This window comes from Arvicanthis niloticus, unplaced genomic scaffold (genome assembly GCF_011762505.2).
Source record: "Arvicanthis niloticus isolate mArvNil1 unplaced genomic scaffold, mArvNil1.pat.X pat_scaffold_1067_arrow_ctg1, whole genome shotgun sequence".
NCBI classification, from domain to species: Eukaryota; Metazoa; Chordata; class Mammalia; order Rodentia; family Muridae; genus Arvicanthis; species Arvicanthis niloticus.
This window is the reverse complement of record NW_023045077.1, coordinates 5,589-33,026: the sequence shown is the minus strand read 5'-3', so window position 1 is coordinate 33,026 and position 27,438 is coordinate 5,589. Positions and strand designations below refer to the sequence as shown.

General features: G+C 40.7%; 1 protein-coding gene across 1 annotated transcript; it reads right to left on the bottom strand.

Moving 5' to 3' along the window:
* Nucleotides 1–3,334: 3,334 nt before the first annotated feature.
* Nucleotides 3,335–27,438, bottom strand: LOC117701431 (transmembrane protein 185A-like). The gene is given in 8 exon segments (XM_034493130.2): nucleotides 3,335–4,913; nucleotides 6,100–6,223; nucleotides 6,766–6,942; nucleotides 9,561–9,644; nucleotides 16,780–16,932; nucleotides 16,934–16,988; nucleotides 19,487–19,663; nucleotides 27,274–27,438. Coding segments are annotated over 8 exon segments (1,053 nt in total). The 5' UTR covers nucleotides 27,312–27,438; the 3' UTR covers nucleotides 3,335–4,668.

Sequence of the window (27,438 nt, the reverse complement as noted above, 5' to 3'; positions counted from 1 at the left end):
CTAATGAGCTTCTGGAAGAATTTAAAGTCTGAAAAGCAATTAATTGAATGAAAGCATTCTCATAAAAATATAGGTGAATATGATCAAGACTGTCTCAGAGTGAGTAATTATCCTCCCTTAGACTATGCAGGGTACCATTAGTTCCCTCTGGCAAAAATTTATGCTAGGATTGGAGATGGTTTGAAAAGTCAAGGTTATCTCCCAGCATGGTGAATGAAGAAATAGATGCAACTCCAGCCAGAGTGCTAACTAACCTTGTACTAATCTCTTGTCCAAGGAATCAGCCTAAGCAGCAAATGAAAAATGGAGCCCAGTTTCCCCTTGGCCTTAGGTGGGTGAGAATGGGTCAGCCCCACCAAGTACACTGGAGGTAGAAAACTGCAGAGGCTCCATGCTGCCTACACACTTTCCATTGTAGCTGCTTGGCCCTCCCTTACCCAGTTCCCAGACTCTACTGATGTATCATAAATCCATTGGAGCCTCAGTATAAACTATGGTAGACTCATATTATGATTGTTATTAGAGCCTTCCTTAGATGGGGTAAACTTCCTTTGCATCTCCCTCAGAAAGGAATTCTCAGAGCTGCCTTTTTCTGAGGATCATGGAGAGCAGAGAAAGAGTAAGAGAGAGAGATGGAGGGAGGAAGGGAGGGAGAGAGAAAATATCAATCTGTAGGGGAACATGGTGATGAATTGAGGTTAGGTTTAAGCCTCATCCCAGAAAGAGTTATCCCCAATAACACAGCCAAGCTCACAAGGCAGACAGACTTGTAGTAAGGTCAGCTCACTTCTACTTCAAAGAAACTGGGAAGTATGCCTTGGCTTAGAATCTGAAGAGCAATGGGTCTGGATCACTTAGTAGAAATGATAATATGCTGAGTACAGACTGAGAAAGTTCCACTGTAAAGCAATTCCTCCTTTCTCAGTCCTGTATCATAAGGGAGATTTCTCAGGCAACACACCCCCATCCTAAGCTTTCTAAAGCATCTTAACCTTCCCACTACTTTTGGACTGAGAGTATGCTGGATAGGATCCAGTAATATCCCTGCTCTGAACCCAGACAACCACTGTGCAGAGGTGATATGCAAGTGATTCCTGATTTCCATATCCAGGTCTGAGAGAGCTTAGGGATTTTCCTACAAAGAGCATTGCTCCAGCCAAGAGAAGGCCAAGGTCCTGGGCAGTAAAAGTGAGAAATTGAGATCACAGTGGAGCCTCCACCCTCTCATCTAAACATAGGAACATCCAATGTTGGATCACCAAAATATAGACATAAAATATAAGTAGGCTTAACAAGACGTGTGTGTGTGTGTGTGCAGGTACACATGCATGTGTATATGTGTGTGCATGCAAATGCATGCATGTTTGTGTTTGAATGACTTCATGTACAAGAGCCCAAGAAGGCTAGAAGAGGACATGAAATCTCCTAAAACTAGAGTTGCAGAAGTTTATGAACCATCATGTGGGTGCTGGAAACCAAGCCCAGTTCCTCTGCAAGAGCAGTATTCATTTTTATCTGCTGAGTCATGTTTCCAACCCTGTTAATACAGGACTTCAATGCCCTATTAGCGATGTAAACTCAATCCAGACAGAAATTCACCAAGGAATCATGGGGAGTGGTGTTTCATACAGAAATGGACCTAATAGTACTTCTGTAACACTCTATGCAGCAAAGACATTAGTTATTCTGAAGCACAGTGAAGGCCTTGCTGGAGAGAGGGTCTTTCTCCTCTGGAGCAGTATTTCTCTGTTCATCCAGGGATCCCTTGTATCTAGAGGACAAGGTATCTTTCCAAACCTAAAATGAGTCCCCAGCCTCTCAGGTCATCTTCCTTATATCGAGCTATACTTAGTGATGTAGACATGAGAGTGCAATGTGGGCAATAGCACCCTTTGATCCAGATGCTGCCAAAGGCACCTTACATGACCCAGGTCCTCCTAAGAGAGGAGCATCACAACACAACCAGTTGGACATCTCTTAAATGTCCTAGCCAGACAAGTGATGTCAGCATGTCAACTTTCTGCCCCATAATAAAAGACAACATTGTTACCCTTTTCCATTTAAGGTGATGTAGCAAAGTTTTAGCACAAGCCATGCGATGCCTCTTTGTTTTAACACTCTTCAGAACTGGCACTGTCACAGGATGTAGTGGCTAAGCAACATAAGCTCCTGGAGAGAACCCATAGACTACATGTATTCGTATAACCTTGATTCTTATCAAAACATAGTTAATTCAAGGATGATGAACAGTGATGGAGCTACAGTTATGTGTTTCTTCTGACACAAATAGGGCATAGCATGAAATCTCCTAAAGACCCTCCTATAAAAGCTGCTCAGCTACCTATTAGTGTCACAGTATATAGAAAAGTAGATGACAGCCTGTTTCTGGTATCTCTTTAGCCTTCATATGTTCTCTTCCTAAACATAGACTACTACTGGGTCTTTGCAGTTATGCAAAGGTCAAGAAATCTGGCAGTTGGCTTTCACAGATAACTTCAATTAACTTGACCAGGAAACAGCAATAGAGATGTGGGTTGGCTTTTTTACCTGCATATATAATATGTTCTATACAATCATTCATCTAGGGTATGGTGCTCAGAGATGAAGACAGCCATCTACTCCAAAGCAGCTCTGGTATCCCATTGCCATCCCACACAGGACTACTTTCCACTTCCCATTTCCATGAATAAATAAAATCTCCACACTGGAGACATAGTGACCCCAGAGTCCTGGGCCTTTGGGAGCAGTAGTGGCAGACATCTCTTCATTTTCTCAAAGGGAGAAGAGTAGTGGCATCCAAGTGCCAAGACTGAGAACCAGTGGTACCTCAAACAGGAGTAAAGCACCTGGCAGTTGAGTATCTGCTACTGCTTTGACTTAACAAAGTGTTTTCTGAAATCCAAGGAGCTCGAGAAAGAATTTATGCCTGATCTCTGGCTACATGCAGGGTATTTCTAATCAACAGCCAAGGAATTGATCTTCCTGCCAGATGCTGTCAACCATGACCTGAAAGACCTCCTAGTAATGTTCCCCCTAAGCTGCAGAGGCAGTTAAGAGACTGGATAAAACTGTGTAGTGCAATTGCAGGCATGTTCTAGAACCTCAGAAACAGTCTAGAAGGCCCCCCCAAGCTTTCACAATGGCAGAAGGCCATCAAGCAGCCACTGGGGATGGATGGCAAGAGCTTCTTCCCTCTACTGCTGCTTGAAGAAACAGTAAAGGATGCTCGCCCTATCTGCCTGCTTTACTTGCCTGTGGTAGCCAGAGGATGTCCTTGTCATAAGGCGAGAATAATTCCAGTTTTTCTACAAAGTGAAATACACACATACACATGTAAAATGAACCACTTTATTGAACTACAGGAGCAAAAAATAGTGGATTCAACCACATTTTAAAGAGACTGAACAAAAATTGCTACACTGTTTCCCCTTTCTCCTGAAACAGAACAGGCTCACTGGAGGCCTGTGCCAAGGGAAGGATTAGGGTCATAGTAGACTCCAATGATGTGTGACTGAAGCTACTGATCAGGTGACCATGAAAACACATTGTACCTCCTGATCAGGAAGATCAAGGCTCCATTTACTTCCATTGGGAAATGAATCATTTGATTTAGACTGAAGGTTATTTTCTGGTATGATGGGTTCTGGGCTGGCTATACCAGCAGAGCCTGGAGAAACTGCTGACAGGTGATGGTACCTGCATGCCCAGTATGCAGTGTTCTTGCTGGTAGACAGAATGCTCTGGACTTTGACAGGAGTCTCTGGCTCTTTCTGGCCTGCCTTGGCAACCTTCTCTAGTGTCTTGATCTCAAGGGGGCATTTCTTGGGCTTGTAAGCCACTTCTTCCACACCCCATGTTAGAAAAGCACAGAGCTTTCCTCACTTATAGTAGCTGTGCTGGCAGGAATTCCAGGGTGTCAGTAGTCATGGTGGGGCATCTGTCTGAGACACAGCAGCTGAGCTCTCTGCTTCTTCCATGGCTTAACCCATCTAGCTCCAGCACAAGCTTGTAAAAAAATACTTTAACAGAGAATATGCTGTACAGAACTAGAATTTGACACTGTATATTACAGTGCTAAAATAGCTGTATAAATACTATACAGGCATGGAATCATGCCATTGGGAAGGGCTCATTGATGAAGCCCTGCAAACCTGCTGTCATCCTGCCTAAAGCGAAATTTCTGTACAGCAGGGACAAGGAAAGCAAGGCTGGGCTGTATCTGAACACAATAGGTGTGTACAGACCTACTTACAGTCCCCACTGGCTACCTATAAGCAGCACAGCTGAGCCACAAATGTAAGTGGTCCCATAAGAACCACATTGTTCAATACTTTAATAGGAATTTTAGCACTAGAAAATCTGCCCAGAGCACAGATATGCTTTCTGTGGGCCTAGGCAGCAGTCATCCCTGGGTGGGTACCACAGGAATGAGAACACATTTTAGGTACCCATATAGAAAGAAATGGGTGATTTGCTCATGTGTCACTGGCATCCATATTGATAGATAGCCTTAGTCCCTGCCACCTATGTTCTGTTATGAGTGGCTAGTTGACACTGGATGCAAAAGAGGCTTCAAACGGAGGTCCGAGGTTCCAGGTCTAGGTCAGGGGCAAGGGAAGTAGGAGTGTGAGTCTCAGTGTACGCACACTCCGGCCCTGGTGGCGTCCTCTAGTCTGGCATTTCAATATTTAGTTTGGGTGGAGGAAGGACATACTTGCCAGGGCTCTGAGTGATGACCACCCTGGCCTTCTTGCGAAACATAGGTGCAATTTTAGGAGGTTCTGGAACTGGGGTTTCTTCTGTTTCCTCACTATCTTCATGGTGGAGATCATATGAAATATTTCCATACTCTCTCAAAAATGGGAATATTTCAAGCAGAAACTGGCAGAAGTCTTTGCGAATACCAAACCACCCTGAAAAAATAAGAATTTTCCCTTTCAAACTGTAGGCTTTCACATCACACATCTTTCCTGAACAAGGAGTTCTACTGGCACTATGTATCACTTTACCCAGGTTCTTCAGAAGTAAAATCTGGCCAGGATCTAACTGCCCAATAAGCAGAGGAATGAAGACCTCCAGCTCCAAAGTTCTCAGAGTGAGACCCCAGGCTAGTATTGGCAGCATCCACAGGTCCTTATTTGAGGGGCAGTGATTTTCTAGCCTGTAATCAGAGCTCCTGGTTGGAAAATGGTGAGGTAGGCTAGAGAGTGTGGCTTTACCTGACCAGCCACTGACTCAGATGGAAGCTGGGGCTGCAGAACTATGAAAGCGATTCTCAAATACTTGCAAAACCTAGACCAGTCCACCTTCTTCCCATTTCTAGACCCAGGTTAAACTAACTGCTGACAGAGTGATATTTAAGCAGACTTCTGTAACTATCTGAAATTTGAGTAGACACAAGAAGGAATTGGCCAAAGTTGAGTCTGACCTCATGGGAACCCCTCAAACTGGGTCAGTGAGTTATGCTGTTTCAGTAGGGGATTGCCAGCTCTACCAGTATAAAAATATTAGCTCAGCCTGCACTGCACTGTACACTCTCCCCTTCCAAAGATGTAAAGTGGGCAGTTCTCTGGGTCACATGAAGTGGAGCTCACAGCCTTATGAGAATAGTATCTTCCTCAAAGACCATCTCCAAAGCACATGCCATATAATATTAGTCAAGACAGAGTCGTCTAGCTCCATGAAACTGAAAATATTCCATTCCATTGAGGAGAGAGGGACAGAAAGGGTCCTGAATGCTCTTGGAATTTTGGTGGGATATGTGGATTTTCCCTGAATCCATCATGAGCCCAATTTTTAAGGAGCAGGGAATGGGAACTCGAAGAGACAAGCTGCCATGTATGGCCCTATTTCCACTTGTCCACTTATAGTGTGCACTGGAACGAGGTGGAATGCAGATGCGCATCCCAATGCAGAGACTGCATGCTCTTCTTATGGAGTACTGCTCCCCTTCCTCATCTTTAAAATACACAGAACAACTTCTAAACTGAGGTCCTGAGTCTCAGCATTTTGTAAAGAGCAGCACATGTGCAGACCACACACACACACACACACACACACACACACACAAACACACTGTTTCTTAGTCTGTGGACATACAGTGGTTTCCTCCTTTCTGTCCAAATGTTGTTGCCATCAGTGTGATCAACGAGAGCCACAGGGGAACAAATATTGGAATACAGGAGAAAGCATTGTGGCCATCCAGTTTGTGAACCAGCAGGATCTACAAAAAGACAAAGTTAAGGTTAGTGTTGATGCATCACCATAAAATGGACCAAGTCTGCAGCTGTCCACATTGTAATCCCTCCCTCTGTCGTATCTGAGAAGAGAGAAGGCCACCACAAGTAATGGCAGCATCCATCCAGGGGAAGAAAAAGACAATGGAAATTTCATATCCTTCCCCAGGGCCAAACTAAAGTCTACCAGCTGAAAGATCCCCCACTGCCAGGAGTTTTATGAGAAATTCTTCCCAGGGTTTGTTCAAAGGAGTCAATAGTATCTAGTCTAGTATTCCCTACTGAACTTCAATACAAAACCAAATTGTCCAACATCCTTTTAGAGTAGAAGCTGGATGTGGTCAAATGCCTTGTGGGCAGAGAGATACTGCTGTCTGTGAGTCCTGCAAGCACAGTCTCATTGTTCCAAGTTCCCTCTGAACTTTCTCTCTCCCACAAGGATAGCAGTATATCTAGCTAGCTATGGTAGATGCTGTCCCACATAAAAGTAGAATGTGGGAGCAGAAGAGATTTCATGTAGAAAGCTTACCTCAAAAGTAAGAAGAGGTACAACAATGGTCATCCAGCTCAGTGCCATGGTTATGTGTGTCCTGCGTTGTTCTGCAATCACGTCCATAGAGCGCAGGAACAGAACAGACCAAACAATGTAATAGAGGACCACCAGGCACAAGAAGGACATGAGAATCCACAGAGGGACACACACAACCTGGAGAGGAGTAGAAACATGATGTCTTGAGAGCTTCTCTACAGCTCTGGCAGCTGCCTTTATCATTTTACTAGGTCTGTTCAGGTAGTCAAGGAGAAGCATGACTACAGTCCCTACTGCCCAGGGCTGTCATGGAGGTAGCATGGGAAACACCACATTCATCAAAGGACTTCCATCCAGGAAATAATGTCATTAGGCATTCAGGTAACAAACCTGGCATCTGGTCCTCTAACATAGCATATTTTAAGTTTCTTCTGAATAGACTCCTTCAGTTTCAAGTCCCCCATTTTGTCATCCACCCATTCCCATGCTTCCCACCTCTCAGTCACTTCCACATTCCTTCATTCTCAGTTCCTCCACTCCCTTACTCGCAGTCACTGACTGCTGCATCCCCAGTGGCTTGCTCCCAAACCCAGTTACATCTTCCTTACCTGCTCTCTCCTATGTCCTCACTGCCCCTTACATACCCACTGTCACCCCACTCACTTCCTCACTCGTCATCAATCATGTACTCCTCTCTCCTACCCCCACTGAGTCTCCCTCACGCACCACACATGGACCCCAGAACAGCAGAATCCCCTCTTCCTCCCTGTGTTTTCCTCACTCCTCGCTCTCATCCACTTAATTCTTACATGGCACTCATTCATATACTCCTTTTACTCAAACAGTCCCTCATGCTCAATCTGTCTAGCTGTTCATGGAAGGATTACCCCTCACTGCTACATTCTTATTCTGACAACTTTCCCTCCCACTTCCTCCCACTTCCTCCCACATCCCTATTCTTACATTCCCTCCAAGAGTCCCCCCTCCCTCTCATTCAGTCGCTCACATATCTGTTTACTTACACTTCTAAAGCACTCACTCCTGCACATTTATTCTCACTCAGAGTTATTCAACACCAGTCACTGACTCCCTCAATCACCTATGTGTCTGGATGTGTCTGCCTGGTTGTGTACACATAAATAAGTCCTTATTTTTAATTGACTCCGTGGTATATATTTGCTAAAAGTCAAAGTTTTTGTATTTGCAAGAGCTTTTCCTCAGTCAGTGACCTGTCTTTCCCTTTATTTTGTTTCATGAAGTCTAACTTTATAATTTCATCTTATGCCTCATATTATTGGTGCCATGTATAAAGAATATTTTACTGATTTGCAGATTTCAATAATTTTTCCTCCCTTTTCTTCTAACAGTGCTATAATTTTGACATTTTAACTTAAACACTTGTGATTTTAGTTGTTACATAACTTTTAGGCCTTTTGAACAGTTTGGGGATCTTTCATATAACATGAAAGTAGAAGGTATCTGCTTATAGAGGAGAAAAGGCTAGCAGGATAGAAAAACAAGAGAGAGAGGGATGGGGCAAATTTAGGCAAATAAAAATGAATGATATATTCATATGAAAACATAAAAATAAAACCCATTATTTGATACACTAAACACATCAATAGAAAACAAATTCTCTAAAAATTTTCTATCTTGGGGTTGGAGAGATGGTTCAGTGGATTTAGGGTACTTGCTAGTCTTGCAGAGGAACTGGGTTTGATTCCCAGCACCTACAAGGTGGCTCACAACCATTTGTAGCTCCAGTCCTAGGAGATCCTATATGCTCTCTTCTGGCTTCCTCAGTCACTAAAGGTATATGGGGCACTGACATGCATTCAGGAAAACACTCATACACATAAAAATAATAAAATCTCAAAAACGTAAAAATTATCTATAACTCAGTAATGCCTTTTCTAGAATAATTTCTAAGAAAACATTAAAATAATAAACAAGAATTTTTATACACAAAAATACACCAGAGGTTTGAGATAAAAAGTCTTGTAATGTTTCTAGAACATTAAAATAATTATGATTGATAATAATTAAATGGTTCAAAATAGCTAAATGAGAATAGTATGTTGATCATTCCTTGCATAAATAAATGATAAATGTCTGAGGTAAACTGGTAATTAAACTGATCTGATTTTTACATATTAAAAACACAAAATGAAAGGTTCTACTGTTCTTCATAAACATATATAAGTAGGGTGTAGTTAAAAATTTAGAAAACTTAAAAACAGGTATACAAAGAGGCACATTTTAATATCACAAATATGAGCAGCAACTGAAACATTTAGAAACAGATATGTTTCATAAATGCAACTTATGAGTCAATGAAGCCTTATGTGTCATCTTTACAATATTTGCTGATATGAACAAATGCTTAAGCTATATTAAAACAAAAAAGCTGGATACAAAAGAATCTCAACTATGTGTGTACAAGGGAACAAAGCCCACTGTGTTAGTTCCCAGTATTGGTACTATGTGATCACTAGTTGCTACTCATGTTTGCTTGGCTTTTTTTCCAAAATTTTTGAAATAAATATGAATTACTTTTATAATAAAAGGTGTGTTTAAAAATTTAAAAAGGAAGCCGGGTGGTGGTGGTGCACGCCTTTAATCCCAGCACTTGGGAGGCAGAGGCAGGTGGATTTCTGAGTTTGAGGCCAACCTGGTCTACAGAGTGAGTTCCAGGACAGCCAGGGCTACACAGAGAAACCCTGTCTCAAAAAAAACAAAAAAAACAACAACAACAAAAAAAAAAAAACAAAAAAAAATTTAAAAAGGCTACGTACAAGCCAGGGCCAGTGGATGATCTTGTCCAGTCTTAAGGCAATGAATATAAACTGAAGAATGTTGACAGAACACAGGATTTCTAGCTAAAAATGAAGAAAAAAACAGTTAAAGAAGTTGCATTGAACATAGTGGTTATTTGTTTAACACACTCATAGGCAATGGAAATTTTATTACTCTAAAACTTTAATGATCTTAGGCAGGAAGCTTCTGATTGTTTTGGCAACAGAAATGCAGAGAAGGATCATGCTGAGGGGAACTGTCTTTTGTCCCATTCTTAAGGTAAGCTGGTGCCTTGGCCATTTTGTTGTTTACGATCTGAATATTGGCCTAATAGTAACCTCTTTTGAAAGAAGAGAGAAAAAAGAGGCAGTCTACAATAGATTTCTTTATGCCTCTGCTAATAACCAGTATATAGCTGATTTATACCCTAAAACTTCCTTCTACTTCTAACTAGGGCTCTGCCATAAATCACATGCCTTCTTTCCCAGTTCTCTGAGGACCCTGTCACCTTAAGCCAACAATTATAGATTTGGTATTGCATCATTAATTCTTACTGTGCTACTGATCTTTCCCAGTTTAAAAATAAAACTACTTGCCAATTTCCCATTAAACCCAAAATGTCCAAATAGAAGTAAGTTCACGTCTCTTGTGATTCAGCACTCCTGGCCTAACCCACTTTTTGGGTACATTCCAGTTTTGTGAGGCAAGAATGGCTACATAAGGCCCCATTGCCTCATCTTCCATTCTAAGCTACTGACAACTCCTATTTACCAAGGGCCTCAGTACCAATAGGCAGCAGAATATTTATATCTGTATCTTACTGGGCTATTTCAACAGCATTTTAAGGTTGACCAATTATTTTCTCTTGTATTACTGAGTTTCAAGAATCATATTATACAGTCTTGGCATGCTGTGAGCACTCAGAGAAATTTTTCTTGGGCTTCCTTTCTATTCCTTAAATGGCTATACTTCTAGCATCCCAAACAGACATCCCTTTCACTGAATCACACACTAGCACTCATTCACACCACCTGGGGTGGAGAAAGTTTCAGCAACACTGCAGCTTAACATATTGCCTAGTTGATTAGTTCTGAAATGTGCCTGCAAGCTAGCTGGACTGCTATCTAACAGGTCCAGTGTGCAGTTGCCAAATGGCTCTCCTAGAAGTACCTGGCATTAAATTGATCCCAACTGAGCTCACTCTCTCCTGAACTCTGTCTCTCTACTTTCCATTACGGTAAGGCAACACAATAGCCTATAGTAGCCTCTACATTCTCATATTCAATTATCACATTCTGCCCATTCTCCCATTTAATGTTCTCTTGGAGGCCTTGCTTCCTTTAGTTACATGTGACTTCCTAAGTATGACCCATTTTTTCACCAACCCTCCAAATCGCAATTCCACAGCTCTATTCCCTTCAAGATAGATGAACCTTTGCACCCAAGGATCCCCAGGAGGCTTTCTTCTGATGAGTCTTTGTCCTTGCCTATACATTTTTACTCTAGAGAACTCTCTACCAGCTCTTCACCAATATTTTCCTGAAATACCAGATTTTAATCACAACTGCTGAAAATTCTGTTTTTTAATCCTCTTGCACCAATACAGGTAAAGCACTGGAACCTATGGGGGAAATGCTACAAACCATTTCAAGCCAGGGATGTGCATGGTACAGGTATCAGTCAGTTTTCCTCAAATTGGATATTATTCCTGGTGTACTGTGAGTTCACTAGGATGATGAGAACACCTCATTTGTATATTTTAAAGAAATTTAGTGTGTTGTACATGCATGCATCTATGTATGTATGTATGTATGTAAGTATGTATGTATGTATGCATGTATATATGTATCTATATCTATCCATTTATCTATTTTGAGACAGGGTCTCATGTGTTGTCCTGACTTGCTTGGAACATACACTATGCAGAGCAGGATGGTCTCAGAGATCCACTTGCCTCTGCCTCCTGACTACTAGGACTAAAAATGGACACTATGTCAGGCTCCTACTTTATTTTTGAGACATGGTTTCTTATTAAACCTTTAGCTTGACCTATTGCCTAGGCTCTAGGGTCAGCTAGACCCTCAGGATCTAGCTGTTTCAGCATCCTTCTACTGGCATGCCAGAAATATGCCTCTAGCCAGGCTTTTACATGGATTCTAGAAATCTGTGGTAGTTTGAATACAAATGCCCCCTCCCGGAGTGGTATAGCTGGATCTTGAAGTAGAACTATTCCCAATTTTCTGAGAAACTGCCAGATTTATTTTCAGAGTGGTTGTACAACTATGTACTCCCACCAGCAGTAAAATAGTGTTTCCCTTGCTCCACACATCCTTGTCAGCATGTGCTGTCAGTTGAGTTTTTAAGTTTTAGCCATTTTGATAGGTGTAAGATGCAATATTAGGGTTGTTTTGATTTGTATTTCCCTAATGATTAAAGATGTTGAACATTTTTTAAGTGTTTCTTGGCCACTTGAGATTTTTCTGTTCAGAATTCTCTGTTTAGTTGTGCCCCATGTTTTAATTAGGTTATTTGGGTTGTTGGTGTCTAACTTATTGAGTTCTTTATATATATTGGATATTAACCTGTGGTCAGATTGGTGAAGATCTTTTCCAATTCTTTATCTTGCCCTTTGGTCATATTGACAATGTCCTTTGACTTAACCTTTGACCCAAAATTTGCCCCTCCTACAAGAAGTACAAAGACAATGATGGAGCAGAGACTGAGGGAATGGCCAACTGATAAGTGGACCAACTTGAGACCCATCCCATGTGCAAAAACCAATCCCTGACACTATTAATGATAGTCTACTATGCTTTCCTCTGAGAGGCTCCACCAGCAGCCAATGAAAACAGATGGAGAGACCCATAGCCATACATTGAACAGAGCTCAAGGAAGAGTTAGAGGAAGGATTGAGGGACCCGAAGGGGATAGGAACTCCACCAGGAAGACCAACAGAGTCAACTCATCTGCATCCTTTGGGGCTCCCAAAGACTGAAACACCAAGCAAAGAGCATATACATGGGCTGGACCTAGGCCCTACATATGTAGCACATGTGTAGCTCAGCCTCCAAGCAAGTCCCCTAACAACTGGAGTGGGAGATATCCCTAAAGCTGTTGCCTGCCTGTAGATACTGTTCCCCTAACTGAGCTGCCTAGCCTGGCCTTAGTGGGAGAGGATATGCAAAATTCTGCAATGACTTGATGTGCCAGGGTAGGATGATACCCAGGAGGGGGTGGGTTCCGCTTCTCAGAGGAAAAGGGGAGAGGGAAATGGGGAAAGGAGATGTGTGAGGGACCAGGAGGAGGGGGCTGCAATTGGGATGCAAAGTGGATTAATTAATTAATTAATGAAAAAGACAATGGCCCCCATAGGCTCATATATTTGAATGCTTAGTCACTAGGGAATAGATATGTTTGGAAATATTACAGGGACTGGGAGGTATGGCCTTGTTGGAGGAAGTTGTCACTGAGGATAGGGTTTGAAGTTTTTCTCCAGACCCAGTCTGTTTCTCATTCTTTGTGGATCTAGAATATAGAACTCTCATGTACTTCTTTAGTATCATACCTGTCTGGATGCTACCATACTTTCCACTATGGTGATAATGGACTAACCTCTGAAAATTTAAGCAAGCTCCTAATTAAATGCTTTCTTTTATAAGAGTTGCTTGGTCATGGTGTCTCTTCAAAGCAGTAAAGCTAAGACAGAATGTGAACTCAGCTCCTCATGTTTTCACAGTAAGCACTTTAATCAGTGAGCTATCTCTCAGCAGTGCATATTTTGACAGCTGGAGATGTAGTCCCTGTCCAGGCTATCTCTGTGCAAAGGCTTTCCCCAGCTTCCACATTTCTCTCCTATTTCTACTCCAGAAACACCTTAGCTACTCTGTGGTCTGCTTGGCTAAAGAGTTTCTCTTGTCTTTATTCTTTAGTATGCCTGAAATATGGTCCGTTTCTACTTTCCCAACATGGGGCCCACTGGCAGGCCCAAGGTCCTCCTTTCTATCTCTGTGAGAACTTCTCAATTCCTCCAGCTTCCCTTGATAGATATTCTACATTTTTGGTATATCTAATATCTTGTGCTCTCCACTGAATCTTGGCTTCACATTCACAGCTTTGCACACTGTCCTATCAGAGGTTGTTTGCTGGACTGTGAGACTGGCACACATTGCCAGGCATCACAGGCTTTCTTTTGAAATATAAGTATAATTCTTTGTGACTCTGTAACTTTTGCATTTTGCCTGCAAAATTAGCAACATGTAGATGACATCAAGGTCTACCACTGCTCATACCATAGCTATAGCAGCCACTGAGTACCTGGATAGAAAAACATGGGGAAACAATTTCCAGATTTTCTTTTTTCTTTCTTTTTTCCAAAGCCTACTTTTTTATTGGATATTTTATTTATTTACATTTCAGGTGTTATCCCCTTTCCCCATCCCTCCCATAAAACCCCTATCCCATCCCCCCTCCTCCTTTTTGCTTTTATACCATTTTGACTACATGCAAGTATTAAGGCCAGTTCTAGGTTGAGGGTCTAGCAACACAATAGATGCAAATAGTCAAGGAACAAACAAGACAATAAACACAAATAGTCAAAGAACAAGCAAGGCAATAAACAAAGGTCTATGAATGCTCCCATGATCACTGTTTCTAAGGACTTATCAGGATGACCAAAATATCTGCACCTACTTCCCTATCCTAGCCCAAAGTCATTTTCATGCCTAAAGCCTACTTCTTTGTTCTAGCCTAAGATTTAGATTCCTGCCTGAAATCACTTCTTTGTTCTAGCCCAATGTCAGATTCCTGCCTGAAGCCTACTTCCTTGTCTTTGGCCAATGTCAGATTCCTGCCTGAAGCCCACTTCCTTGTTCTTGGCCAATGTCAGATTCCTGCCTGAAGCCCATTTCCTTGTCCTTGGCAAATGTCAGATTCCTGTCAAACAGCCGCCCCCAAAGCTCTCCACATCCAGATTTTCTTGTGCAAACAGAGAACCCTGAAGTGTTTCTCTTGCAAAAAAGGAAAATCGTTCAGGTGAGAAATTTCACACCTTTGAATTTGAAACCCCTACCAAGCCCACAGAGACACCTTCCTATTGCCATACTGTTAAAACAGTTGAAATCTTTTTTAATAAATCTAATATTCTCAATGCCATGCTTTCTTTAGCCACAACTTCACATGGCCTTATATACCCTTGGTGATTTGAATGAGAAATGTCCCTCACAGTCTCAAGCATTTGAACACATGGTTCCAACTTAGCGGCAGTGTCTCAGGAAACTTAGAAAAATGTCACTGAGGATAGGATTTGAGATTAAAGTCTCTCTGTGCTTCATGACTCTGAGGATGTTGACCTCTCAGCTTCCCCCACTGCCATCATGCCTCCTGCCTCAGTGATCATGGATATATGTCCATCTGAACAGAAAACTCAAAAAAGCTCTGTCTTCTATACTTTGCGTTGGTAAGAGTATGTTATCACAGCAACAGAAAAATAACTTTGGTGGTTTGAATAGGTATGGTCCCCACAGACTCAAGTGTTTGAATGCTCAGCACATAGGGAATGGCACTATTAGGAGGTATGACCTTGTTGGAGGAAGTGTGTCACTGGGGGTGGGTTTTCAGGTCTCCTATGCTCAAGCTAGGCTTATCGTGGCAGTGGATCTGCTGTCTTTGGATCAAGATGTGGAACTCTCAACTACTTCTCCAGCAACATGTCTCCCTGCCTGCTTTCTGCCAAGATGATAATGGACTAAATTTCTGAAACTGTAAGACAGCCCCAATTAAATGTTTCCTTTATAAGAGTAGCCTCTGTCATAGTATCTCCTTATAACAGTGAAAACCCAACTAAGACAGTAACTATTACAAAACCCAAATGACAGACGTTCTCAACCTTTTCTGTTCTTTTTGCACACAATTCTCACTATAAATCTGACAAAAAGCTGCCAGTAATATCCATTCTGCAGATCGAATGGCAGACTACCTTAGAAGTTCTTCTAGAAGATTAATTAGTCCATTACATTTTAATTCTATCTTTTAAAAGCTGTTTCTCTGTGGTATTTTGGTCACTAGATGCAAAAGCTAACACATAGTAGTCAGTGGTCTGAAAAGATAAATTATTGAAAGGAACCTACTGTACAGGGCCCCAGACATTTTGCCAAGTCCTGGATGATGTGGAGTAAAGCTGAGTGAGTACAGATTAAGTAAGGAATAAGGCAGTGAATCTTATCTCAGATAAGAAGTGTGTTGGGGAAAGGGGGTCTAGTGCTTCCCATTTTCCTCTAAATCTACTAGTTTATTGCTTTGTGTCCGCAGTTTCTTTCTAGTTAATACTCCTGGCTTTGAATTTGGCCTGACTGAAATGGAATTCTAGCCTTTCTCCTTAATGTGTGGCCATAAATAAATTATCCTTCCTGGGAAAACAACTGCACCTCTCTCATAGGTTGTTGTAAATATTTACTAAGTTGCTACTATTTGTGAAGTGACCATCCAAATGTCTGGCATAGATTAAGGATATTATCAATATTATCCATAATTGTTTTCTTTATTACTATTACTAGTCTTAGCATTTTAAATTAATTCTATATGTCCTCTTCTTGGGCCTAAAGGGCTTACATATAGAGGTACTTGATTAAAAAATAAACAAATAAATATATGGGCATAACAGGATAAGGCAACTAGAGGGCAGCTAAGGAGTGACAGCATAGGGGATCAGGTAGTGAGAAAATTAAAATTATTTATGTATTCATTTAGGTAGACTATTTTACCAAGATATTTAATTAAATACTAGGGTATGTGTTAATGTGACAACATCAAGTTTTTAAAGGATATTATTATCAATAATATAGGGTAACTAGCCCTCTTCCAAACAGTTGGAGGCTTTATTCTGGAAAGGAAGAAATTCAGCCAACCTAGAGTGTCAATTCCTGCTGAGTCCTCAGCCCGCCTGTCTGTTCTATAGATATAGGTTGCCAGCTTCACAACCATGTGGATCCATTCCTTAAAGTCTCTCTCTTTGTAGCTATGTCTCTATCTATCCTATTGGTTGCTTCACAAGACTGACAAACACAGGTAGCTTATAAAACAGAACACTAGGAAAAAGCTGAAGGTCTTTGTTCTCTTGTAAACCACAATCTAGAGTTAAGGATTAGTCTGTTCCTGATGAAGGATAAGGGACTGACATTATAGTAAATGCTTTAAAAACATGATTAAATAAACAAATCTCACCTCTAGTGACCTGTCATGTCGAAAGCCCCAGACACATGCTGCAACAGACACTGGGGAAACAAAGAACAATGGCATGAAGACCAGAAGCCAGAAATGGCTTCCTCTCTCAATCCTGTCACAGACCAGAACTTCAAACATCAGCAGGAGCAAATGGGATGCCCACAGCAATTAACATGGCTTTAAACTCCACACATGTTTCTCCTTCTGCTCTAAAAGGGGATGGAAGAAGAAGAGAAAGAAAAAAACACTTTCAGAATCCTCAATAGTGCACAGCAAATACCAAGTCAATTTCCATTCTGAATTTCAACTGTAAATATGAAAACAAAAGATGAAGTAGAAAGCTAAATTAAGCTTATCTTTAATAGACAATCTTGCAAATATCCAGGAACACTTAGGTTCCTAACTTTAAATTCAACTATCAGAGTTACTTTCAAAATTATTCTATTAATTACTTCTGTCACATCTCATGATCCTCACTTCTCACTGAATTAAAAACTAGACAAATCATATTTCATGAAATTCTATAAATATAATTTTAGCTTCATCTGCAAGTGTAGGTTACATTCAATAAGATATGGCAATTTTCTTAGGTGCTACTTTTAAGATGCAAATAAAAAGTAATAACTCTTTTATTAATCTTTATTTTAGTAAGATAATGAATTAAAACCTATAAATTAAAAAAAGTTAAAGGTTTTGCTCAAAAATTAGTTTAATTAGCTGTATAAATATAAACATAAACTATTAATAAACTAAAATTAAAAATGTTTATAATGCATTTGAAAGGTCTATAATGTTCATTCAAAATACAGAAAGATTTGTGACACACTTGCCCTATGGGTGGTAAATATTCTAGGGACTAGAGCAAAGAGAAAAGAAGGTCACAGGTAATTCCTGTAGCTTTCACTAGCATACTACTGAATAATGGTCACAAGGGAATAACTGTGCCTGTGTATACCATACATCCAGCCAGCCCCAAACATAACTGGTTTTCCTTACTTAAAAAATATCAAAACAGAGGAAAAAGTACATATAATTTTTAAATATCAACTAATGATTTTTTTTGAGAAACAAGAATTAGATATCTGAATTTTTCCCATAGAAAAGGGATATACAACCTAGGCATGGTAGCGCTTACCTTTAATCTTAGCACTTGGGAGGTAGAGGCAGGTGGATCTTTGTGCATTTGAGGCCAGCCTAGTCTACAAAGTGAGTTCCAGGACAGCTGGGTCTGTTAGACAGAGAAACCTTGTCAAGAAGAAGAAAGAAGGAAGAAGAAGAAGAAGAGGAAGGAGGAGGAGGAAGAAGAAAAGGAGGAGGAGCAAAAGGAGGAGGAGGATGAGGAAGAGGATGAAGAGGATAAGAAGAAGAAGAAGAGGAGGAGGAGGAGGAGGAGGAAGAAGAGGAGGAGGAAGAAAGGGAGAGATTTAAGAGATATAAAACCACAGATTAGGGCTGGAGAGATGGTGCAGCGGTTAAGACTGCTTGCTATTCTTCTAGAACACTTGAGTTTAGTGCTCACCACTCACATTGGGATGGCTCCCAGCCACCTATAACCCTAGCCCAGGGATTCATCATCCTTTTCTGGCCTCCATGGGTATCCTCATACATAAGATATACATTCATATGAATAACAATAAAACATAAGTCTTGAAATAGTTTGTTTATTATTTATTTATTTATTTATTTCCCTCCCCCCTCCTCTGTTTTTAGAGACCGGGTTTCACTGTGTAGTCCTGGCCATCCTGGAACTTGCTCTATAGTTCAGGCTTGGCCTTGAACTCAGAGATTTATCTGCTTCTGTTTCCTAAATGTTGGGATTAAAGGTATATGCCACCACTCCCTAGCATATTATAATCTCAGGGGAAAAAAGAAAAGAAATATTCACACACTAATGTCCTTCATTTGCTACAATTTGTTGTTGTATAGAGCCCTTTGAAAGTCCTACATTTCTATGGGATATACATTTTATACATTCTAAACTATAGGTTCTTTTAAAAGTTGATAATCAAGAATTTTTAAAGCTGAAGTGGCCCCATCTTCTATATTCTTTCACTGTCCTATCAGGAACATCTGCACTCATCTTCCTGATGTTGATTTCTAATGGTCCTCACTCTCTCTACTTCCTCCCTCTCCTCCCTTATCTTTGAGAAAAGAAATGTAGTGACCCCCACAGAATCCAGCTACAACAGGCTGCCACCATTTCCATGACCCCCAAATCTCTACCTTCTTTTTAACATCTGGTTCTCAGTTTACCTCAGTCTCAGATAGTTTACCTTATCTAAGGGACTCATAGCCTTTGGCCCCAAGTTTATTCCCTGGTGTAACTAACAGGATTAGAGGAGTAGAAGAAAGGGAAGCCTAGTTCTAAAAGTAAATTATAGAAGTCAGATCCTTGGTAGACATGGCCAGAGAACTATAGATAGAGTGTTTCTGTGCTTTTTAGTAAGCTACAGCAAAATATTTCTATATTTGTGGGTGTCTGGTGTTATGCTTGTAGGCTTTCTAGGTACTCAACCATCCAAACTAACACTGTTCTGTAAGAAAATACATAACAAGTGTCTTTGTTTTCAAAACCCCGATGAGGAATGTTTGTTGGACTACAAAACAAACTTCAAATAGAAATTGTCCTAATGTTATCTCTAGTGAGAACCATCATGATTTTGTTCTCTTAAGATATACATCAGTGGGTTTTATAAAGCAGTATTACCGATATTGAGGATTTCGTGCCCAAACTCCAGTTCCAACTGATGCGCCAACAATGACCATTAACTTCCACAGCCATATTGGAGCAAAGACAGCCCAGTAGCTCCACTGAATGATGCCATCCAAACGAAGGGCCAGTAGCACAGAGAACAGCAGCAGACAGGCATAGATGAGGAATTTACTAGAAGGAAAGCAAAATGTGAAAAAGAGCTCATTTTTAACAAATATCTGATAATGAAATGAGGAGAAATAACAGAAACATTTCAGCTCATAAAAAGTCATTAATTCAGGGCTATAGAGATGAGTCAACAGTTAAGATCACTAGCTGCTTTTCTAGAGGAGATGGGTTCAGTTTTCAGTACTTAAAATGTAGTTAATGATTGACTATAGCTTCAGTTCCAGAGAGTACAACCTCTTCTTCTGGACTTCAGGGACCCTGTACAGACCAGGTCACAGATATATGTGCTAGCAAAACACTCATAGACATAAAACAAAGTAAAATACATTTTAAAGTCACTAATTCCATACAATTTCGTTGAAAGTTCCATGTAGAACACATACTATATTGGGGTTGGGAAAGCAACAGTGAGTAATTAAGTCTCCTGCTTCCAAAGGTTTTCTGATAGAAGTCTACACAGAAAGCCACAGTTACAATGTGGAACATTTGTATAAATGGTAGGACGGACAAAGTGAGATGGGAGCTAGGAAAAGAAAGTATAGGATCTGACTGAGGCAGTAGGAAGAAGAGAAGTGGTGACCACAAAACTGCTTCCAGAGGTAACTGGAAAATCAAAGATCCTAATACAAATAATCAGTCTCATCCGTTAGTTATTGTTCTAAATTATTCCAATCGCATGAAAATCAGGCACAAGCAGTACTTTTTTCCTCCACTTGACCACTGCTGCACCAATCTACTGCAGACTGGCTATTCTTCCCAACTCATCACATGGAGTATTGAATTAATTTTGAACCCAGATGTCAAGATACATAAAATTATTGTTTTTTCCTGCTTCTGAAGCTGACATTTTAAAATACAAGTATGTGGTATCTTAATAATCTCTCAAGTTGCCTCTAATGCCATTAGGATTTTAATTTAAAGGGCTGGAAAGATGGTTCAGTAGTGATGAATACCTGTTGTTCTTGCAGAGGCCTCAGGTTCAGTTTCCAGCACTCACATGGCAACTGACATCCTTCGATGCCCTCTTCTCTCATCTGTGTGTATTGCATGCATGTGGTAAATAAGACATACATGCAGGCAAGACACTCATACAAAATTAAAACAGTAATTTTTCTAAAATACTAAGTTGAGAATTATGTTTCCAAAACACAAAATTTTGATTCTAATTCAAACCATAGATGTGTCTTTAAAATGGAGTTATATCATCCACATCTGACTTCACAGCATAAGTGCATTACCACTGGGCGGTGTGCCATGAGCCAGCCCATAAAAGCTATTGTCCTTTCTGAAATATATAAATGCTTACTGCTCAGACTCATGGATAGTCACAAAAGAGAAGACTCTAACTTTAAAAGTTCTGAAGATTGTTCTAAATTATATTTTAAAACTACATATAAAAGTTCTAAATTAAATGAATACAGCTGAACTCTTTTTAGAGTCATTGGGTTTCTCCAATAAAATCTATTGCCTAGAGTATAGATTAAGGTCTATATGAATGCAAGTAAGCTAGCCTCCCACACATATACCACACTTTAGGTGACATATTTCTGTTTATGACTTGGGAGACTGGCTCCAACTGACAAACTATGGTTATTTTCACAAATTATTAAAAGGACTGTACCTCTTAAGCTAAATAAAACTTTATTACCATATGAAAATATTTTAGTAGAAATATTAACTTGTTTTATTAAGATAAAATGTTTAAGAGAATCTGACTAATAAATATATACAAAAGCACAAAATGCAGAGAAAAAAAACCATTCTTAAACAATACCAGGCTAGTAAAGAAGATGGACACTCAATCATCCTTATAGCATAGATCTCATCTGATTTCTTATATTGTTGATTCATTAAGACAAAGGTAAGTGGAAACATGGTGGAAATAATAAGTTCTATCTATTCTATCTGTAGGGTTATTAAAGAGAGACTTCGTAAAAAATCTTATTTGGTAATCACCTTTCTCACTAATGGATCATAACTCACTATATTATCAGTTATACAGCACCTACATTTAGAATCAGAAATTTTACTCACCTTGTATACTTATGAACCATCATCACTAAGCAAAAGCAATCAGAAAGTCATAGCCAGGGCAGTGGGCTGAGCCCTCTTACATGAATTGTTTATCAAGAAATGTCTCACCAGCTTGTCCATGGCCAATCTGGCGACGGGCATTTTCTCAGTTGAGATTCCATCTTCCCAAATGACTATCTGATGTCAATCTGACCAAACACTAGCTAGAATAGCTACTCAGCCTATTGGATTTACTCTGTCATAGGAGGAAGGGCCATGAAGGATGAAGCAAAAAATTTCAGAAAGAAGGAACCTGACCTGGATTAGACTCCTGAATTGGTCCATAACTGCCTGTATGACTTTAGAGAAGTCCAAGACTCTCTAAAATGAAGCTGTTTGGGGCCAGAGAGATGGGTCAGTAGGTAGAGGCGCTTGCCACTGGCCTGACAGATAACTTGAGTTTAATCCATAGGACCCACGTGCACGGAGAAGAGAACTGACTCCTGAAAGCTGTTCTCTGACCTTCATAAGCACACTGTGTCATATGTACACTCACTCACTCCTACAATCAATAAATTAAAAATGTCTTAAAATTAGAAAATAAACAAAATGTGGCTGCAATCTGATTTGTTGTGCTATTGTAAAGAGTAAGGATGTTGAAAAATAAACTGCCAAATCTGTGTTGACACATGGTAGATGCAAATAAGCCATAGCCATTATTAACAACAATTAATCAGTAAAAGTCAAGACAATATTCTATCAATAGATCTCTATGCCCTCAAAACAGATGTGCAAACACTCACACAATAATTCATTATCAATACTAACACTACACTCACACTGACAGATCAGCAGCCTGGTTTTAAAAATACAATCTGTAAGGAGTACTTGGAGTAATTAACACTATATGTAATTTTTTACTCTGCTGGAAAATCAAGCCTAATGCCCTGTAAAAGTGCTATACCATTGAACTATATGCCTTAAGCTCAACATCATTTATATTTAAAACACTGCACACATTTTCTGCTGTTGGGAGCCGACTTTAGCAGAAAGCGGCTAGATCAACTTTGCAGCCATCTGGAACCATATACCCTGACGAAAGATTTGGTTTTCAATAGCCTACAACAGCTGAAGCACACTCTGATATCCCACATATTTTGTGTTGCTGCTTACTGCCCCCAGCTACAAGGTGCACGTGGTGGCCACGCCTGCAAGGTATTGCAGTTCACGTGCTGTCCACGTGCTATCTACGCCATACATGCCTGTAAGGCACACGTGCTATCCACGCCTGCAAGGCATTGCGGTGCACGTGCTGTCCACGCTATAGATGCCTGTAAGGCTTACGTCATATCAACACCTACAAGGCACGTGGTATCCACGTGCCTTGTAGGCGCGTGGCAAAAGCCTATAAATAGCTCAGAATTCCCTTCAATAAACGAGACTTGATCAGAATCTCTGTCTTGTCTCCATTCTTCGCGTCTCTTCCCCTTTATCCCCACTCTCTCTCTCGCTAGACCCTGACCCTCGGACCGGAACGGGCAGTACGGGCTGCAACAGTTTGGCGTCCAACATCAGGCTCCAGTAAGCGCAACAGTTTGGTGCCCAAGCATGGGGGGGTTCGCGACAGTTTTGGCGCCCAACGTGGGGCTCCAGTAAGCGTAACAGTGTGGTGCCCAAGCGTGGGGGGTTCGCGACATTCTGCGGTACCCACTGATCCTTCTTTTTTTTTAATAATTTATTTTTATTTTATGTGCATTGGTGTTTGAGGGTGTCAGATTCCCTGGAACTGGAGTTGCAGACAGTATGAGCTACCATGTGGTTGCTGGAAATTGAACTCAGGACCTCTGGAAGAGCAACCAGTGCCCTTAACCACTGAGCCATCTCTCCAGCCCAATCCTTCTTTTTAAATAATTATTTTCAGGAATTTTTACCTTATTTTATATAAATAGGTCTTTTGCCTGTATGTATGTCTATATACCATGTATGTACCTGGTGCCTGCAGAGGCCTTTAGTGAACCATTACCAGCAACCACATTCATTTTTCCCCAAAATTTAAAATTAAAAACAGCTTACAAAGACTAAAGAATGGCTTTAGATGATGGAGCAAGCAAGAACTTTGTAAACATAATTTACTTCATTAGTATTACATGTCCACATAAGCAATCCCAATAAGGCATTTCTTACTCATTGTTCCAGTCTACAATACCTAAGGGATGTACCACACTCCCATGAGGAGTCCACTACAAATGAGTCAGTAGCCTAAAGAGAGTTCTCACAGCCTTCCAATGCAGTGTGGCTACCACAGCTGAAAGGCCTTCTCTAACAAATAACAACTTTACCAAAATAGTAGACAACTCCAAGGCCTTGTGATGTGGTCAGGTTGCCTATTAAAACCATGTATTTTCATACCTTCCTAGTGACATTCTGGAAATCAGTTGTCCAATTCTGTACCACTTCTAATAGTCTGTTTAGTCAATAAAGCTATTAGAGGCTTCAGGCAGTCAAGAAGGTTTCTTGGTAGACACAGTATGTTTCAACAAATTTAACTTTGTAACTAAAAGGCAATTCTGAAAAGAAGTTCATGATCAATCAGTTCTGTGACAGGTGGAAATAAGTATAGGGTCAGCTATCAGCCCTTCACAGCTGGGTGCTAAACACTTTTCAATCATTTTGTGTCACTACTATTTCTAGAAAAATAACAAACTTCAGTGAGTTCTCAGTGGCCAAGATTTCCAAGGTATAAGAGGAGGTCTGGAGCCACAGCCCATGCTTTGGGAACCACCAAACAATAACAGTGGCTATTTCTGTGATAGTCTCCAAAGTTAAGAAAGCACACTCTCCTGTACTGTTAAGGTCTTTCTCACCTTGTCAATGGAACAGTTACACTCTGAAGGGAAATAGGAAGACAGAGGAAAAATAAATAGTTCATACACCACGAAGAAAGCAGTCATTGAAAATAAGGGGCTCAAAAAAAAAAAAAAAAGAAAAAAAAAGAAAAAAACAAAACAAAAAAAAGATAAAGAAAAAATAAAAATAAAATGAAAATAAGGGGCTCTAGACTCTTGTGAGTTATTCATTTCACTAATACTTACTGAGCCAGCTATTATCTCATGGACATAAATTACAACAAGAAAAGCCATAGTTATGACCTCACGTGGCTTGAATTTCATTGGGAGAGAGAAATATTAGTTAAATAAACAGAGACCAAATGTAAGGCCATAGATAAGGCCTCTAAAGGAAGACTATGATATTCTACAGAGATTGTATAAGCAGGGAGTAATGGATGAGGTTGAGGAAGCCAGAACAACTTCCTTCAGCAACTACCAAATGAACAGAGATTTCAATGATAAATGGAAACTGAGTCAAGGAGAGAAGGAACTGTCCTATTAAATAAGCAATGCATGATGAAGTCCTGAAGTAAGAGGGCCATGTGTGAACTGGTTCGGAATTAGAGACAGAGAGTAAGACAGAAGCACACACAGATCTGAGGTCTTAGCACAGAGTGCTTTCCTGTCAACATTCCGACAGTTTGCTCTCCAGTTGTTTGACAGGCTTTCATTAGCATGGGGCAAGATTAACATAAATGTTAAAAACTAGATCATCCACAGTACATGAAACATCACTAGCTTAAAAAAATCGACTTCTTAATATCACCTGTCCACTGCGTTCCTGAAACATCTAAGGTAACACTGTTCCTTTCTACTAATGACATTGAACCAGGACAATGGTGGGGTACAAGAGACCTTTTTTTTCGGGGAAAGATGCATTTTATTCCACTTAGAATTCAAGCACAAATAAATGTGTTGATTGTCATCATAAATCTCTTTGAAGTACTTCATTATAAATTTTAGAGTTTAGTATTTGAAAGAAAAAAAAACATAAAGAAAAACTGGCTAAGGGTGTTATAAGTGGACCACTGTTTTGCTTTTACAACTCTTAGATAACCTGGGAGATCACCTTGTAGCTTCTAGACTATCTGTCCCATAATAAACCAGTCCTAGAAATTTCTATTTGCAACACATTGTGCAATCAGCCATTAATTCAGGTCCAATAGCCTTGTGAGCAATTATACTCATTCTACAGATGAAACAGATAACTGAGTTGCCCAAAGCCACAAAACAATTCAGTTTTTATTTCTGTTTCTTACCACTCAACCCAAACAATGAAAATACACAAAACCTGACGAGCTTCAGTACCAACACAGTTGTCCTACAGGCAAACCCTAATCCCAAGCAGTAGAAGAAAAACTAATTTACTTCTAAATGAACTCCTCTCTGCAGAGAAGCTTCCAGGCCATCAATGGTGACCACAGATCCAAGGCCAGAATATAAACAAAAAATAAGAGCACCCAGGCCAGTACAGTGGCTTTAAAATTGAAAATGTTACCATTCTCAAGGAGACTGCCCTCCAAATAGTCCCCTCTACCTCTCTCCAGTTCCTTTCATCTCCAACAAACAGCCAAGAAAGTGGCATTCTTGGGAATGAACAATACAACAAATTATCTATTTATATTCCCATTCCTTCCAGGCTGGGACTGCCAAGCATCTTAAGTGCCTAGCGTAGGACCTAGCATCCAGAGGAAGACTAGCTTGAGTGCATGCCTTCCCACTTAGAAATAAACGAGCAGATACTCCTTTTAAATAGTAATGGACTTAAAAAGATCAGTGAAATGAACTCACTTTGCAGCTTACTAAACGATGAGGAAAGAATCACTTGGTTGCTCATGGCCTAGTCTCCAATCTAGATCTTGACTCAGTTTAATTCCAAAGACGTTTATGACTACTATATGACAGATGGGTGGGAGGTGATGTGGAAGGAAACAACCAGGAAGTGGTTTCTGCTTTGGGAGCTCACTGCCCGCAGAGGGAACACTTTTACAACAGTTTGGCAAGTGCAAGGACAGAGATTTATATACTTTAGTCAGTGTTTTCTCCACACTGCCCAGTAGGTATTTCAAGTCTGGGAAATAAGCAAGGCAATATCTACTTCCTGCGAATAAACTTATAGAGAAGACTAAGAAAAAAATGCGTTGTTAATGATCAGAATCAGGTTCACCCCCCAAAGGCATTATGTAAGATTTACCATACCCTGGCAACGACTCTAAAATTCAGTATCTCGGACATCAGTTTGACAAATAAGCGAAGAACGACGGACAGGCATAAATCTAAGGAAAACCCCAAGAGGTGAAACTACAGGAAACATGTAGGAAGGTGGCTGTGGGTGTCAGGGTCAAGTGAGATGGCCCTGGCACAGAAAATGGGGACAGGCAGAGCGGTGAAAGGGGAAAAAAAGAAATCAAGACAGAGAAGTTGAAATACCAACGAAAAAGGACGAGTGGAGAGCAATGGGCTTCCCTCCGGGAGGACACGTCTCCAAGACGGGCAACTTGGGCCATGGCAGATTGGTACCAGTTGCGGGAGGAAGAAGCGGATGGACCGACTCTGAGACCGACACAGCTTTCCCGAGAGCAGCTGGCAGCCATAAGGAGCCTCAGGCTGGTGCCTGGGTGCTCAGATGGCAGTGCCAGTGGCCGCCGCGCATCTCCCAACCGCTACCCGAACCCAAGCCCTCATCTAGTGTCGCTGGAGTAACCGCCTCACCTCGGGTTGAAATCCTGAAAGAGGCCCCTCAGGTTCATGGCGGAGAACTTCGCCGAGGCGTCCTCCTCTTCCCTCCCGCCCCCCGCACCGCGAAGCCTGCGCCTCACAGCGGGTTCATGCTGCCAAAGGCAGCCTCGTCGCCAACGCCGCCGCTGCCAGGAGAAA